The sequence below is a fragment of the Hydra viridissima genome, unplaced genomic scaffold (assembly GCF_058129835.1).
Source record: "Hydra viridissima isolate aposymbiotic clone 2 unplaced genomic scaffold, HvirCarnegie_v1 scaffold_8, whole genome shotgun sequence".
In the NCBI taxonomy this organism is placed as follows: domain Eukaryota; kingdom Metazoa; phylum Cnidaria; class Hydrozoa; order Anthoathecata; family Hydridae; genus Hydra; species Hydra viridissima.
In genome coordinates, this window is record NW_028324307.1 from 9,801,154 (window position 1) to 9,819,858 (window position 18,705).

General features: G+C 31.2%; 2 protein-coding genes and 1 long non-coding RNA gene across 3 annotated transcripts; 2 read left to right on the plus strand and 1 right to left on the minus strand.

The window, feature by feature from the left end:
* Window positions 1–4,183: 4,183 nt before the first annotated feature.
* LOC149884958 (uncharacterized) lies at window positions 4,184–5,379 on the minus strand. The gene is made up of 2 exons (XR_016455119.1): window positions 5,210–5,379; window positions 4,184–4,461 (listed from the first exon to the last, which is right to left on the minus strand). It is a non-coding gene; the product is annotated as an uncharacterized LOC149884958 (long non-coding RNA).
* A 6,282-nt stretch (window positions 5,380–11,661) lies between these two features.
* LOC145186818 (uncharacterized) lies at window positions 11,662–15,936 on the plus strand. The gene is made up of 3 exons (XM_090095981.1): window positions 11,662–11,778; window positions 12,178–12,278; window positions 12,411–15,936. The coding sequence occupies exon 3, from the start codon at window positions 12,484–12,486 to the stop codon at window positions 12,955–12,957; it is 474 nt and encodes a 157-aa protein (XP_089952107.1). The 5' UTR covers window positions 11,662–11,778; window positions 12,178–12,278; window positions 12,411–12,483; the 3' UTR covers window positions 12,958–15,936.
* Window positions 15,937–17,391: 1,455 nt separating this feature from the next.
* Window positions 17,392–18,333, plus strand: LOC149884959 (uncharacterized). The gene has a single exon (XM_090094595.1). The coding sequence runs from the start codon at window positions 17,392–17,394 to the stop codon at window positions 18,331–18,333; it is 942 nt and encodes a 313-aa protein (XP_089950721.1).
* Window positions 18,334–18,705: the final 372 nt, after the last annotated feature.

The window sequence follows — 18,705 nt, forward strand, 5'->3', positions numbered from 1 at the left end:
ATTCTAAGCATTTCTGTGCATTTGTCGCAAAAATCGGTACTTACCACTGAATTGCTTGATGCCCTTGGGCATTTTTTTGCTCAGCCTGACAGGATACAACAAAATAGGGCCAAGGGATCCAATGGGAGTCGGTGAAAGCCTCGAATTTGGCCACATTTGGCCCAAATTTCGACGTTTTGTATGGAAATTGAGCCAAAAACGGGGTTTTGTCGCCAAATCCGGTACTTGCCAGCCTCTCTGTTGATTGTCTTTGTCATTTTCGTGCTCAGCCTGACAGGATACAACAAAATAGGGCCAAGGGATCCAATGGGAGTCGGTGAAAGCCTCGAATTTGGCCACATTTGGCCCAAATTTCGACGTTTTGTATGGAAATTGAGCCAAAAACGGGGTTTTGTCGCCAAATCCGGTACTTGCCAGCCTCTCTGTTAATTGTCTTTGTCATTTTCGTGCTCAGCCTGATAGGTTACAACAGAATATGTCCAAAGGCTCCAAGAAATCTCGGTGAAAGGCTCCAATTTGACGAAATAATCACAGAATTGACATTACAAGCAAATTCTAAGCATTTCTGTGCATTTGTCGCAAAAATCGGTACTTACCACTGAATTGCTTGATGCCCTTGGGCATTTTTTTGCTCAGCCTGACAGGATACAACAAAATAGGGCCAAGGGATCCAATGGGAGTCGGTGAAAGCCTCGAATTTGGCCACATTTGGCCCAAATTTCGACGTTTTGTATGGAAATTGAGCCAAAAACGGGGTTTTGTCGCCAAATCCGGTACTTGCCAGCCTCTCTGTTGATTGTCTTTGTCATTTTCGTGCTCAGCCTGACAGGATACAACAAAATAGGGCCAAGGGATCCAATGGGAGTCGGTGAAAGCCTCGAATTTGGCCACATTTGGCCCAAATTTCGACGTTTTGTATGGAAATTGAGCCAAAAACGGGGTTTTGTCGCCAAATCCGGTACTTGCCAGCCTCTCTGTTGATTGTCTTTGTCATTTTCGTGCTCAGCCTGATAGGTTACAACAGAATATGTCCAAAGGCTCCAAGAAATCTCGGTGAAAGGCTCCAATTTGACGAAATAATCACAGAATTGACATTACAAGCAAATTCTAAGCATTTCTGTGCATTTGTCGCAAAAATCGGTACTTACCACTGAATTGCTTGATGCCCTTGGGCATTTTTTTGCTCAGCCTGACAGGATACAACAAAATAGGGCCAAGGGATCCAATGGGAGTCGGTGAAAGCCTCGAATTTGGCCACATTTGGCCCAAATTTCGACGTTTTGTATGGAAATTGAGCCAAAAACGGGGTTTTGTCGCCAAATCCGGTACTTGCCAGCCTCTCTGTTGATTGTCTTTGTCATTTTCGTGCTCAGCCTGACAGGATACAACAAAATAGGGCGAAGGGATCCAATGGGAGTCGGTGAAAGCCTCGAATTTGGCCACATTTGGCCCAAATTTCGACGTTTTGTATGGAAATTGAGCCAAAAACGGGGTTTTGTCGCCAAATCCGGTACTTGCCAGCCTCTCTGTTGATTGTCTTTGTCATTTTCGTGCTCAGCCTGATAGGTTACAACAGAATATGTCCAAAGGCTCCAAGAAATCTCGGTGAAAGGCTCCAATTTGACGAAATAATCACAGAATTGACATTACAAGCAAATTCTAAGCATTTCTGTGCATTTGTCGCAAAAATCGGTACTTACCACTGAATTGCTTGATGCCCTTGGGCATTTTTTTGCTCAGCCTGACAGGATACAACAAAATAGGGCCAAGGGATCCAATGGGAGTCGGTGAAAGCCTCGAATTTGGCCACATTTGGCCCAAATTTCGACGTTTTGTATGGAAATTGAGCCAAAAACGGGGTTTTGTCGCCAAATCCGGTACTTGCCAGCCTCTCTGTTGATTGTCTTTGTCATTTTCGTGCTCAGCCTGACAGGATACAACAAAATAGGGCCAAGGGATCCAATGGGAGTCGGTGAAAGCCTCGAATTTGGCCACATTTGGCCCAAATTTCGACGTTTTGTATGGAAATTGAGCCAAAAACGGGGTTTTGTCGCCAAATCCGGTACTTGCCAGCCTCTCTGTTAATTGTCTTTGTCATTTTCGTGCTCAGCCTGATAGGTTACAACAGAATATGTCCAAAGGCTCCAAGAAATCTCGGTGAAAGGCTCCAATTTGACGAAATAATCACAGAATTGACATTACAAGCAAATTCTAAGCATTTCTGTGCATTTGTCGCAAAAATCGGTACTTACCACTGAATTGCTTGATGCCCTTGGGCATTTTTTTGCTCAGCCTGACAGGATACAACAAAATAGGGCCAAGGGATCCAATGGGAGTCGGTGAAAGCCTCGAATTTGGCCACATTTGGCCCAAATTTCGACGTTTTGTATGGAAATTGAGCCAAAAACGGGGTTTTGTCGCCAAATCCGGTACTTGCCAGCCTCTCTGTTGATTGTCTTTGTCATTTTCGTGCTCAGCCTGACAGGATACAACAAAATAGGGCCAAGGGATCCAATGGGAGTCGGTGAAAGCCTCGAATTTGGCCACATTTGGCCCAAATTTCGACGTTTTGTATGGAAATTGAGCCAAAAACGGGGTTTTGTCGCCAAATCCGGTACTTGCCAGCCTCTCTGTTAATTGTCTTTGTCATTTTCGTGCTCAGCCTGATAGGTTACAACAGAATATGTCCAAAGGCTCCAAGAAATCTCGGTGAAAGGCTCCAATTTGACGAAATAATCACAGAATTGACATTACAAGCAAATTCTAAGCATTTCTGTGCATTTGTCGCAAAAATCGGTACTTACCACTGAATTGCTTGATGCCCTTGGGCATTTTTTTGCTCAGCCTGACAGGATACAACAAAATAGGGCCAAGGGATCCAATGGGAGTCGGTGAAAGCCTCGAATTTGGCCACATTTGGCCCAAATTTCGACGTTTTGTATGGAAATTGAGCCAAAAACGGGGTTTTGTCGCCAAATCCGGTACTTGCCAGCCTCTCTGTTGATTGTCTTTGTCATTTTCGTGCTCAGCCTGACAGGATACAACAAAATAGGGCCAAGGGATCCAATGGGAGTCGGTGAAAGCCTCGAATTTGGCCACATTTGGCCCAAATTTCGACGTTTTGTATGGAAATTGAGCCAAAAACGGGGTTTTGTCGCCAAATCCGGTACTTGCCAGCCTCTCTGTTAATTGTCTTTGTCATTTTCGTGCTCAGCCTGATAGGTTACAACAGAATATGTCCAAAGGCTCCAAGAAATCTCGGTGAAAGGCTCCAATTTGACGAAATAATCACAGAATTGACATTACAAGCAAATTCTAAGCATTTCTGTGCATTTGTCGCAAAAATCGGTACTTACCACTGAATTGCTTGATGCCCTTGGGCATTTTTTTGCTCAGCCTGACAGGATACAACAAAATAGGGCCAAGGGATCCAATGGGAGTCGGTGAAAGCCTCGAATTTGGCCACATTTGGCCCAAATTTCGACGTTTTGTATGGAAATTGAGCCAAAAACGGGGTTTTGTCGCCAAATCCGGTACTTGCCAGCCTCTCTGTTGATTGTCTTTGTCATTTTCGTGCTCAGCCTGACAGGATACAACAAAATAGGGCCAAGGGATCCAATGGGAGTCGGTGAAAGCCTCGAATTTGGCCACATTTCTCTTTTTTTTGTGAAATTTCATTTTTCGATTTTGTGTTTGTTTTTTTATTTCTTTTTTTCCTATTTTATTTATGCGGCCTCTTTAAATTGTGTTAGCTTTTTATGATTGACTCTCTTTTGGCTATAAAACCCTCTCTGTAGTCTTTTAAAACTAGAGACTGTTGTTCGGTTTTTTTAAGATATCTTATGGATGTCTGTTTTATTCTTTCTTTGTGCTTCTCTTTCAATTCTTAATTTAAGCGGTTTTATTTATGATCTTCTTTTATAACTATGACCAGCTCAATTTTAGGGAAAGAAATTTAATAAAAATCTTATTTATTAACTGTACTTCAATACTATCAAGCTAATTATAGTTCTTTCATTGGATTATATTTTGCAAACTGTTTGTTTTTGTTTTTATAAGATTAAAATATGTAGCTATACTGTCATATATTTGGGTGATAATAGTAAAACACATATTTATTCGTTTCATATATATATATTTATATATATATATATATATATATATATATGTAAAATAGAAATAGTTTACACCCACAATACATGTATTATTGATAGAGAAATTTACTATTACAACTATTCATTATTTGTAGATTTGTAGGTTTGATACGGAACTGTCTGTATATAAGGCTAAAATGTTAGGAGTGTCTACTTATTCCAACCACATTTGTATTAAACTCCTCAACGTCATGCATTCAAATATAGTTCATATTAACGCATTTTTTTTGAATTCGTGTATTCTTTAGCTGAACTAATGCTCGAAATGCAATAACAACTCTTTTGATCATGGAAATCTTTACAGCATCTGCAAAAATACATGAGCACTTTTAGTAAGTAAGAAAAATTCAAACGTATAATAAGAAAAACAAAAAAGGAGCAACAACTGTTTAAAGATAATTAATGATTACAACATTTATTAACATAAAAGTATTCTAAAACACAATAAAAACAACTAATAACAACAACTCTAATACAAAGAATTTAAAAAGTGTAAGGAAAGTGTAACAATAAAATATAATAATCAATTACAAAAATGAAATGTGATCAAAGGAATTTAATGATACAACCACATTAACTTTAAAGTATAACAAAGATAATAAACAACAACAATAATTACAAATATTGCAAAATATATTAGAAATCTTAACTAACATTAGCAACAACAAAAAAACCCTGCCTGAAAAACAGAATAGAAAGACAACATAGAAACATAGAAAACATTACAAAAAAAAAAAAAGAAAAAAAACTTAAAAAAAACTCTTGTCTAAATGCCGGGGAGGAAGATGGTGAAAGCTCTAGACTTGCAGAAGGCATCCTTAATTATTACTTTTAAAAATTCTCTTTTATTAAATAGGCTGCACAGCATTACCGAATCATTTTCATAAAGTAAACACAAACACCGTGAGAAAATCGATAAACCATAAACAACATAAACTTTGTAAAGAAATACTAGCACGTCTAAGACAGATTTTGTACCCCGGTCATTCAAGCTAGCTAAAGCAACTCTGTAAAACAGCCAAACAAAAACTCAATGAATCAAAAACAAAACTTACTCAGTTTACTCCTGGTATTTTCAGATTTTGAAACTTGTATCACAGAAGCCCTTTTTATGTGTATTTTCAAAGCCTGCTAACGTAGGTGTATTTCCCATAAGTAGCTCATTAGGGCAGAACTATTGTTGGAGAATAGGCATTTGTGGCAGAGGCGAACTTCTAAGCTTATTGTTTGCCTTAACCAATAATACACTAGGAAACGGCCCACGTGAATGTACCAATTTCATTCTATGCACGCTGGATCCGCACAAACCTTGGAATTTTCGACATTCACGTGACCAAAGGGGAGGGGGTTTTATCTTACAAAAATTTAACCCTCTCTCTTTCTCTCTACCCCTCTCGCTCCCCCTCACCCCTCTTACTACAGGCCTATTCGTCGTGCGACCGGAACTTTTTGTGCAGGCCTATTTTTTTACGGTTGTTGAAAATTATTTGTTTAGATTTGTTTTTAAAAGAAAATCCAATGTTGTTTATGATATATTGTGAATTATTCTTACATGATGTAATGAAAACAAACTTGCATAATTTAAGCGTGGAGTTTTAGAATTCATTTAAAGCAAATAATAGATATTTTTTAATTTTAGATAAAGTTTTTATACCGTGCCAAAAAAATGAATATATATATATATGAATGAATATATATATATATATATATATATATATATATATATATATATATATATATATATATATATATATATATATATATATATATATATATATATATATATATATAAAATGAAGAAACAACAACTATGTATGGTACAATTTCATGCCTAGCAGCAATCATCAGCCATGAAACACAAATCAAAGAATCTATTGATAGATAGTTGTTGTTTCTTCGTTTTATATATATATATTGCTCTATTTATACAAAATATTGAGCACTCTTATACGAACAGGAGATATTGTATTTGAAAATAATACAACTTGAAATAGCTATATATATATATATATATATATATATATATATATATATATATATATATATATATATATATATCGAGTAGCGCTAGTAAAGTATCAGTGCATCAATTTCCAAGTGATAATGTTGAGCGTGAAAGATGAATAAAAGCCATTCCAATCTCTAATTTAGTTGTTACCAATAATACTGTTATCTGTGAGTTACACTGGCCTCCATGTTTTGAAACATTTACAGTACGTGGAGGAATACTTTGATCAAAAAATTGCTCCATCTGTTTGGCTGAGAGTACCCTTGTCTCAAATTCCAACTGCTGTTCCAACTCAAAGAACTACCATAATATCTTTAAGTGGCATTAGAAATACATTATATGATGAGTTTATAAAAATCTTAGCTTAGAAACATTTCATAATGGAATTAAGCGTAATGTTTCTATTTTAACAATCAATCTATTGATAACTGTTGACACCTGGTCTAAGTTTGATAAGATACTTGACTTTTAAGTTCCTTTAAAATGGACAATAAAAAAGAAGCAATTTTGCAACATATTTCATTTATGGGACAAAAAAATAATTGGAGATAAAATTTATACATCAAACATAGTTATATGCTCATTTTGCATATTTTTTATCATCAGGAGATATAAGGCCAGAAGGATAAATTTAATTTCATTCTATGGACGCAAGATCCACAACATTCTGACATTTTTTTAATATTGTCATTATTTTTATGTCTTAAAGGTTATTTTAATTTTATTATTTATCTCTTACTGTTGTTAATAGTTTTATCAAGCTCTAATTTTTTTTTTTTTTTTTTTTTGTTATTTTTACTTGTTCTTCTGTATTATTTTTTTCATCTGTTTCAGTTGTTAAATTTTTTTTTTTTTTTTTTTTTTTTCATATATACAGTTACTATGCTTTTATTTGTTGTTACAGGGCTTTTGTTGCTGTTGGTGTTAGTTAAGGTTTCTATTTTACTTCGTAATATTTTAAATTATTGCTGTTGTTTATTATCTTTGTTATACTTTTAAGCTAATACTTTTAAGGTTATGTTATTAAATTCCTCTTATCACTTATCATTTTTGTAATTTATTATTACATTTCTTATTTATTGCTTTTGTAAACTTTTTAAATTCTTTGTATTAGTGTTACTGTTATTTGTTTTTTTTATTGTGTTTTAGAATCTTTTTTTGTTATTCAATGTTGTAATTATTAATTATCTTTAAATATAGTTGTTGTTGTTGTTTTGTTTTTTTTGTTTGGGTTGTGGTGGATTAAAAATTCCAACAGATATTTCTTGCCAATAGACATTTTAAAGTTACTTTGTTAACATTTTTAAATTTGCATTTTTTTTGTAAATTTTTTTGTTCAAGTTTGAGTGTTTTTCATCATAATTATAACTATCATAATAAAATCTACTTTATTGCTATTGCTTAACATTCTAAAATAATAATGTATTATTTTAATAATAGTATGCTACCATTTAACAGTTTAGTTTTATTTTTTAGTTTATTGATAATTTATTATGAAAAATTTTTATAATTGTTATGAGTGAATGAGGTATCAGATGGTATGTAAGTAATATTTATGTTATGAAAAAGTTGCTTATAATTATTATCAAATAATATTTGTGTGCACTTTTTTCATCTTATCAAGCAATTCATGTGTATATGTTTGAAACAGAAATAAGTGAATTATTTTTTAAAAAAAGGAAATTAAAGCAAACAACATTCTCTTATAAATTTTTAAATTCATTTTAAAAATAATTGCATTTGGCGTTTTGAGGTATCATGGGGCCCAAAAGAATATCTGTGTGTTTTGTGGTGCAGTAAAAAAATATCTAGCATCAAACTTTACATTGCCTTCACAAATATACATAGACTGTAGAAATGGACATATACTGTTTATATTCATTAGCAATGATGAATCACACAACTCAATAAGCTTTATGGCTTCAAGATTTATAAAAGTCATATTAAACTTCTTGTTAGAGAATCAAAATATGGGCTTGCAATTTTTTAAGAGGTTCTAAACATTTTATTGACTTTTACAATGAGCTTTTCTTGTGTCAAATAACAGTATTGTCAGCAACGCATTCATTTCAGTCAACCACAAATTCAAGTAACACTATTTCATCTTTGTCAGTTAACGCATCTCCTAAACAAAATAAGTGTTTTATCTTTATCTGATTCAAGACCCCTATTCAGACTAAGAGCTGACCAGTTGCCTCCTAGAACAAAATCATAAAATGACGGTTTAGTATTTTGGCGAATGATATTACTACCAAAATGTGAAAGCATAGAGAGGATGTGAAGGTGTTAAGGGAAAATGTTAAACTAAGGGCAAGATTTAAACATCTCAATGAGGCTATTGCTCACACAAACAAGATAATTAAAAGTTTGAGAAATAATTAAAAACTCTAACATTTAAAGTTCGTTGTAAAAACACAGTATGCTGACAATTATTTTTCTTATTTTTATTGTTGTAATGTTTTTGTATTTCCTTGTTATAATATTATTGTTATTTTTATAACTTTTGTTATAATTGTTACTCTTTTTTTATTATTATTGTTACTTTTTTATACATGATGTATATTTTTATTATTATTGTTTTTTGTTATTCTTATCATTATTCTTATTTTTGTTCTTATTCTTATTTTTGTTAATGTTATACTTGTTCTTATTGTTATTTCTATTCTTATTGTTATTATTATTCTGTTTTTCTATTTTTAAAATTTTTCTCATTATTTGTTGTTATAATTAATTTTATTTTATTTTATTTTATTACTTATATTTATATTTTCATTTAAAATATTCCTATTATTATTATTATTTTTCTTCTTATCATTTTTGTTAATATTAATGTTTTTACAGTTGTAATTTTTATTATTTTTGTTATTGTATTGTTATTTGTGATACTATTCCTTTTATTATTATTGTTATTTTTATTAATAGTGATTTTATATTGTCTTTATTCTTCATTTTTTTAAAATTGTAATTATAGTTAAATTTTCTTTTTCTTTTTGTTATTATTGCACTTATAATTATCAGTTTTATTGTTGCTTTTTTTTTTCTTCATTTTTTTTTTTTTTTAACTAAATTTGCTCTTCATATTGTTATTCTTTTTTATTGTTCTTCTTCTTATAATTCTCATTATTGTTATTATACTTATTATTATTCTTCCTCATTTTTTTTTGTCATATTTTGTAACTGTTATATTTTCTTTTTGTTGTTATTATGATTATTATTGTTATGATTATGTTTCTTTTTTGTTACAATTATTTTTAATTTTATTTTGTTTTTATTAAATATGTTCTTACTGTTATTCTTTTTATTTGTCCTTTTGTTTATAATCCTCTTACTGTTAATATACTTATTGTTATTTTTGTTCCTCTTTTTTTGTTGTATATTTTTTAATTGTTATTTTTCTTTTTATGATTATTATAATAATCATTGTTATAGTTGTTATTTTATATATCATCATTATTTGCGTTTAATTTTGTTATATTTGTTAACTGCCACTCTGGAGCATAATCAACTGAACTCTAATTTAATTCCTAGGAAAAAGATATGTTTTGGTTGTGTAAGAAAAATCAAGAGCATTGAAGAAGTTGACAAGAGACATGACCCAGATTATATACCACCTGATAACTCTGTCATCCAAATTGATAATATAAATCCTTGTCTTATTAAATTTGGTGTGTCTCCTGTTAAAAGATCATCCAGCATGAGTATGCTACAAATAGACAATAAAATAAAAAAGAAAGTTAAGTTGCTAAATGAATCTTTGAATGCATCTGAACGAGATGAGCTACAAATTAGTATGCTCAAAAGTTCCTCCTTAGATTTTATATGTGTATAGTATATAGAATCATTGGATTTTTAGATAAATAGTTAAAATTAACTAATAAAATTGAAACTCATACTTTGTAAAAAAAATTTACTTATTTAAACAAAACATTAGTCTTATTCTACTTCTTATTGCCAGTAATGTATGAACCCACTGTCCTGCTTTTGCCTTGAATTATTAGCAATTCAATCAACTATAAAAAAATCAACATAATAAAGATTAAATTGCAATTTTATGATTAACTAAATTATTTTTGAGTATCACCTTTGAACAATAATGCAGGCTCTATATAGTTATTACCCCTTTAGTTGTGCTCCTATCCAGTATAAAGTCCAGATCAGGGAGAAAGTAACCAACCATATCTTTTTTTTTTAAGAAATGACTTACGATAGGTTATATCTCTCATATGGGCCAGGAGGCAGGTTGGAGGGGCACTGGTTTCCAATAACGCTATTCAACCCTGATAATTGAAAAATAGGGTTGTTAAAAAATGCTGCCATTTTTGTTGTGAACATGACAAGTTTGTAATGTTTACGTTTTTATAAAGTTAGATCTAATGGCCTTATTTGCTGTTAATATCAGATCAATACAAAGTGTTAGAAAAATTTACGAGCTATCCCCAAATGGCTGAAAATGGGACTTTTTAGTCAAGTGGACTATATATTTTTAGATAAAACTGATTTCTAAAATGTAACAAGCTGCTTATATTTTGCCCATTTGTTGCAGACAATTGTAGCAAATCAGAAAACTTACATGTAAGGACTTGTTGATGAATAGAAAAATACTACGGTTAACTTCATTTTGCCTTTTTTTAGGATTTTTCAGAATTTTTCCAAAGTTGAGGAGGCTGTAGTTTTTTTCTAACATGACACAAGCTAATGAAAATCACTATTTTTAAGACAGAAATATCTAGAAAATAGTTCTAGAAAAAATGAGCCAATCGTTGAAAGTTAGAAAAAAGTTATAAGGCCTTAAAGTTGTCTGTTTTTACCATTCGAGGAACCGAGGCGGGCTACCTGAGAGTGTTTGTAAGGCTATAATTTCTAAACCGCTGCACTTGGAACTCTGAAATTGCACATTTAACCTATTTACATTGTGTAGATAATGATATGTAAAAATCACGAAAATCAGAGATGGTGCCCCACAAAGTTTTCTTGAAATTGGTTGAAATATAATGATCTGACCCTATTATCATTATTTTTATAATTCTTGTTATCCTTACTACTCCTTTTATTTTTGTTGTTGTTTACATTTACATTTTGTATATTTTTATTGTTGTTTTTGGTAACAGCTAGCTTATCATCTGATTCCTAATTTCAGGTGATTTTTGATGACTTTTTTTTTTTTCATAGTCCATTACAATAAGTCTGTTTCATTATGATTTAGCATGCAAGTAGTTTACTCATAAAATATTTCTATTAGATAAAGTAGAAAGGATTTAAATTTTTATTAGAAAAATGTAGAAAGGATTTAAAGTAGAAAGGATTTTAATTTTTAAATCATTTATATTTTGTTTGTTTTAGTTTTTCTTTTAGCAGTTTTATTTTTGTTATATTATTTTTTAGAAGGAAAATAGGGGTATAGATGTTATTTAAAGTTATACTAATGCTATTTCCATAAAATGGTTATTACTACTTTAAAATTTCTGTGACACTATTAACTATATTTGTTCTTTCTTAGAAAATTTAGAAAAATAAATTAAAATTTTGTGCCAACACTGACATGGCATGTCACATGTTATTGTATGTAAAGGTTAAATTTTGTTATGAGGATTACAGTTCTTATGAAAAAAAAAGAAGGTAAAGAGTATTGTTTGTAAATGTATATTTTGTATCTTTTTACATTTTCTTGCGTCATTTTTAAAATTTTTGTTTGCACACATTTATCGTTTGCATATATGCGTTTTTGATATTTATGTATATGTGGTAATAAGTGCTTTATAGTTGTTTTATCAATGTGTTTTTATTATAATGTAAAGTGTTTTTTTATTGTTTGTGTATGTGTTAATATGTGTTACATAATTGTTTTAAAAATGTGTTTAAATATGTATATAAGGTATATATTTAACCTTAGATACATATTTAAACACATTTATTGTGCTTATGGTTGGTACATATGTTTATAGTATATTGTTTCCATGTTTTCAAAGTGCTGTGACTTGGTAAACATCTACCTGAAAATCAATTAATGTATTTTAGAGAAGGAGCAGAATGGCTTTAGGTTGTGCAGCTCAACGTGATACGCACCTAACAGCATGGTCTAAGTTAAATACTGAAAATGAAAGAGCACATTGCTATTCGTATGTAGACATTCCTTATCACTTTATATTTGATGATAAACATTGTAAATGGAAGGTTAGACAAAGGGGTGGTAATAAGGTGGTAGTAAGAATGTATAAAGTTGATCCAACTGGAGAATTATTTTTTCTTAGACTGTTACTTTTGCAAGCAAAGCAAGCAACATCTTGAGAGGACGTGCGTACTGTTAATAGTATAGTACTTGAAATGTTTTATGAAGCATGTGTTTTGAAAGGTTGGTTGCAAGATGACACTGAATGGCAAAATACACTTTCTGAGGCAGTTTTGACACATATGCCAAAGCAAATTAGACAGTTGTTTTCAATTATTTTGACCTTTTGTGAACCTGACAATCCTTTACATCTCTGGAATGCATACAAAGCTTTTATGATGGAAGATTTCATTCACTGCTCAGTCCCTCTTCTAATAGCTGAACAAGCTACTCTTCATCAAATTGAAAAGATTATCAATCAAAGTGGTAAAACGCTGGCTGATTACAATCTGCCTGTTATTGATGAGTTTATAGGCTTAAATCTAGAAAATTTTGATGAAAATGTTCAACAATCTATCGACAAAGCCAATCGCATGAGACTGCTGCTTTATGTCAATCAGTTAAATGTATGTAATGCTATCCTTGCTGCACTGAATGAGCAACCGAGTGTAGAAAATCAACATTCTTGATTGTTTTTCATGGATGGAGAGCTGGTAGTGGAAAAACCTTTACTTATAATTATTTGATTGCTGAAACCATAAGTAGAGGCTTTAAATCTGCTACAGCTGCATGGACTGGCATAGCAGCAACTCTTCTTACAAATGGATCTACATTGCATGGTTTATTAAAATTCATGTTCCAATATTGGATAATAGCACATGAAATGTAACTCCTAACTCTATACACAAGCATTTTTTAAGACAAGTTAGTTTGTTTTTGCTTGATGAAACATCCATGATACCTAAACATGCCTTAAATGCAATTGATAGGTTGTTAAAAGATATTTGCAACAACAACTTTCCGTTCAGAGGAAAAATCATTCTTTTTGGTGGTGACTTTAGGCAAATTCTTCCTGTTATGAAAAGAGGACAACCAGCTGAAATAGTAGAATTGTGTATAAAATGTTCTTTGCATTGGCAATGGGTGCAGAAGTTTGCATTAACTAAAAATGTGGGAGTACAAGATGGGGAAGGTGAATTTTTCCAATGGCTGCTAAAACTTGAGAATAAAACAATACCTGTCAAAGAGGAGGATCCTTTTAAAGGATGCATTGAAATAATAAATCAGTGCATTATTAGAGAAAATGAATCGATTGTTGAAAAGATTTTTGGAGATGCTGATCAAAATGATTAAACGCGTGATTTTAACACCAACTAATGTTGATTGATTCTCAATTAATGAAGAAGTGCTTGAATGTCTGCCAGGTGAGGTAAAAATTTATTTAAGTGCTGATCAAGTTGATACTGATGACCTTAATGAAAGAAATAACTTTCCTGTTGAGTTTTTGAACAGCTTAACTCCTTTAGGTATGCCACCTCGTTGTTTGAAATTGAAAATTTGTTGTGTATTTATGCTACTTAGAAATTTAGATCTCAAAGCTTGGTTATGCAATAGTACTCGAATGAAAGTTTGTGCTCTTCAAAGTAGTTATATTGATACAGAGGTTTTGACAGGTGTTTCTGGTGGTAAACAGGTTTTTGTTTCTCGAATTCAGATGGCTCCATCAGATTCTAATTTACCTTTTGTTCTGAAACGTTGTCAGTTTCCTGTCAGATTGGCTTATTCAATGACAATTAATAAAAGTCAAGGTCAAACATTTGATATAGTTGGGGTATATCTCAAAAAAACCGTGTTTCTCTTATGGTCAACTATATGTTGCATGTTCAAGAACTAGAACATTTAATAGTTTGTTTTTTAAAATTGATAAACATCTCATTCAAGGTATGGTAGGTGAAAAGTGTTACTTAAATAATGTTAGATTTTCTAATGTTCTTAATTTATAGTCTTTAGGTTTTCATTTCGAAAACTTACTGTTTGTAGGTTGTGAGCACATTTTGTATGTATAACTTTATTTATTATTTTAATATTTTTTTTCATAGTTTTTGATAAATATATCTGTCATTTAATATTGTTATAAAATGTGTTTATATGTGTTATATAAAACCATATTTGTTTATAGTTGTATATATGTTAAAATTATGTTGTTTCCATGTTTTCAAAGTGGTGTGACTTGGCATTATGTTGAGCAAGATTGATAACCTTGCCAGCCAAGCGATGTACTTATAGCAGAAGTGTGACTTGGCAGCATTTAGTGCCAGGCGGTGTTACTGCTTTAGAGCTAGGTTGTGTTGTCTAGCCTTTTTTAATTATTCTGGAAACACATAATAATGTCTGTTAATGTTTAGCGTAATGTGTATGAGAGTATGCAACCTTGATCTTTAAATCTAGGGTGTTTTAATGTTCTAAATTTGAAGTAATTGAATAACTAATATTGAACATAAAAACAGATATACTTTTATGTATTTATATGTTTAGTGAAAAGATAATCCTAGTTAACTTTAAATTGGTTTTCTAATTCATATTTTAATTTGGTTTGTTATTTTCGTTGGATTTTAGGATCAAGGGTGTAAATATTCTATTTTTATGTGTTATTGTTGTGATGTCTTGTGTTGATATTCGTTTTTAACAATAGACACCTTCACATCGGTGACTATTGTTAAAAATGAATAATTGGTAGTTTCATTATTGGAACTTACTGCTTTTTCTATTTACTAAAAGCCAAGATAACATTATGCTAGAAATGTAATTTATATCTGAATTTGTTTTTTTTTTTGTTTTTTTTTCTTTTTTTTTCTAGTATTGTTAATCCTTTTGTACTTCGAAATAGATTTTATAGTTACATTTTCGATAAATATTTATATTAACTGCCATGTCAAAATAGGTTACTATAAATAGGTAAATCAATTTTCAGTGTTTATGTGGTGTTTTTTGTTGTTGTTGTTGTTGCTGTAATTATGGTATCATAATTCCTTTTTTTTTTTCTTTAAGAATTATGCATGACGCATTTGTACGATTTATAAAAAGAAACCTGATTACCTTTCACTGTAAATTTTTGTCAGTTCTTTTTAAATCTTTTTTAACGAGGGTGGTGAATATTGTAGTTTTGCGCATTTGTCAAATATCGAGTTACTTAAATTTTATAAGATGTTTAACTAATTAATTAGCTTAGTTTGCATTTGCAACACTTTTGAGGAAAGAAAAAATTCTTATATATGTTAAATTCTTATATATATTAAAAAGAAAAAATTATTATACATGTAAATCATTGTTTTATATTTTATCATTCTGGTAAAAGGTCTTCATCAAAAACTTGATTACTCTTAATAAAAATAGCTCTATTCTCCTGACCACCGTTAAGGCAAAAATGGAGAAGGGAGGTCCTTTATTAGTGTCAAAATATTTAAGAGAATTAAATTTCGAGTAACAAAAGGAATTTTTAGCAAATTACCATTTACTAAAAACTATTGAAACAAAGAGGCCATATATAAATATCCTCAGATTTGTGCCATATATAGTAATGGTCTAATGTTCAGTTATTTTTAATAAATTTATTTAGTTGTGTGCATTTAACGTTTTAAAGACAATTTCCTTTTTTAAAGAAACATGTATCAAGGGGATACCAAAAAAAATAACTCATGTACAACTTATGTTCGCTTTATATTAATCTTATTAGTTAATGTTCATGTTATAAAAAATATAACAAGAATTTAGCTTAACTTTTTCGTCAATTTAAAGCATGATGAAGTGTTATTATTTTGTATCAGTAACTAAAAACATATTGTTTTGAACTTAGTAATGTCGAGGAAAATAGTTCTGCCTTTCACTTATATGACCTATGTCAGTTGTAAATTACTCAAATAATGCTAAATAATTGGTAAATTATTTTACCTCTGCATACCTTTTATTTTAATTTTACAGATGGTTAAATTTTTTCAAAATGAAGGCGTTTTTCTAAAAGGGTGTTAGTTAAGGTTTTGCAACTTTAAATTGTGGAAAACTGTCACTATAAATTAAGTAACAGACTGACCATAACCAGTATTACATGTTGCTTTTTGCTAGTTTTTATTGTTATTGTTAATGCTATTGTTATTATTACTATTATTATTAATATTATTGTTATTATTATTATTATTAATATTGTTATTATTATTGTTATTATTATCATTGTTATTATTATCATTGTTATTATTATTATTATTATCTTAATATAATTAGTACAGAAATGCTCACCGTTTAATTTTCTACGTCGTTTCATCATTAGTTCCTAGGCTTTGAATTAGTTACTAGGCCTTGGAAGAGCGCGTTCTGCAAATGCACGCGGCCATTGGAGAAAGATCCTTTGAGCGAGTTAAAACTTTTTTCCTTTTGGAATTTAATTATTAGTTTAAATATATTACATAAAGAATCATCTTAATCAATTATATATTTCAATTATATAATTGAAGGGCGCTACTGCAGTTTCTCCCCCCCTTTTTTTATGATTGATTATGATAGAGAATTTTATGCTGATTCAGAAAAATATAAAAACATGGACCTGAAAATCAACGGAAAGTACTCTAATTCGAAGTCAAAGTTGTAAAAAATCACACTAAAATCCCTAATATTCGCCATTTTTCAAGATTGTTAACGAAAATTAATTACCGTTGCTTTGCGCAATAAATGGACCTGGTTTTTATCAGCATTTTAAAATGTTACAATGAAATTGAATCAATTGAAAATTTCAAAGAAAGATCGAATTTAGAACGTGAGAATGTAGACAAATCGGTAAATAATGATCGTATCATAAAATGGTTAAGACGGCGTAAGGGTTGTATTTTTAAAACTTTAAATTTGAAAACCCTTTAAGAATTAAATTTTGAAAATTTTTCTATTAGGAAAAAATTAAGCAACAAAATTTGTTAATTTAAAAAAAATTTATTTAAAACTGTAAACTTCTTCTTTGAAAGTTGTTTTTTTTATTTACATTTTTATATAACCCCTGTTTTAATATATATATATATATATAATACGCAAATACCGACATAAAATTAACACTTTCAAAGAGTGATAAAGTACTAAGCAACATGGCTCTTCGAAGACCGATAATGAACGAATTTGATTCTCTTTCTCTAACAGAAATTGGAGCAAGATTTAAGTATAACTTAGAAGGTACTATTCGCTGGTGCAGAACTCATGGTTTACTGGCCGAAAGCATGAACTGTAGTGTATGTGGCGTTCCGTGCACACAGCAAGTAAAAAACAGCACGATCGATTTAGTAATTTGGAGATGTCCCGTTAAGCGCTGTAAAAGAACTATTAGTATTAGAAAAGGCAGTTTCTTCGAGAAATCGCATTTGCATTTATGGCAGGTTTTAGGCTTGACATACGTTTGGAGTAGAGGCGCAGGTAAAAGTCGAGGGTTCTCATTAAACGATATCAGGCAAGAACTCAGCATTGAATCTGATCACACCATTGTTGATTGGAATCAATATTGCAGAGACACTTGCGTTGAATATTTCATCAATAACCCTGACCCAATAGGCGGGCCTGGGTGCATTGTTGAAATTGATGAATCCGTTTTTTGTAAAAGAAAGAACCACGTTGGTCGCATAATTCCGCAGCAGTGGATATTTGGAGGTTACGAACCTGCAACCAAGAAAGGTTTCTTAATTCCAGTGCAAAATCGCGATGCTGCAACATTGCTTCCAATTATTCAACAGTGGATCCTTCCTGGCACTACTATCTGGAGCGATATGTGGGCAGCTTATAATGGTTTGCAGGGGCCTTTATATCAACACGGCACAGTTAACCACTCCTACAACTTCGTAGATCCGCAGACCGGAGTGACCACAAATCACGTGGAAGCTATGTGGTCTAGAGCTAAAGCGAAATTTAAATCTATGATGGGTTCAAGTAATCGCGAGATGATTGGAGACTACCTATCAGAATTTATGTGGGCACAAAGGTTTAACGAACATCGTTTTTTTCATTTTTGGGACCAAGTTGCAACAACATATCCTGTGTGATCAGCATGATTCTTATTGTGTGCATAGAGAACATTACTTGCATTTACAATTTATGCTCTAGTAAACCAAAAAAACGGCTATTTTCATAGCCACAAATTTGTTTAAAACATTTTTTCAAAGAACTTAGGTTAGGGAGGGTGAAGTTGGACAGTTTTTAATATTTACCACTCGTATTACCTGCTGGCAGTTTCTAAGTTAGTTAAAAAAAACAGTTAAAATCAATTTCTAAGTCAGGCATTTAGCCTACAAATTCATCGTTGTTAATACGTACTATATATAACATAAATCATAATTAAATTTTGATTGCAATAACCGCTGGTTTAAATACTGCAGGTTTAACTTGCGCAAATTGCGCAAGATAAACGTACTTTA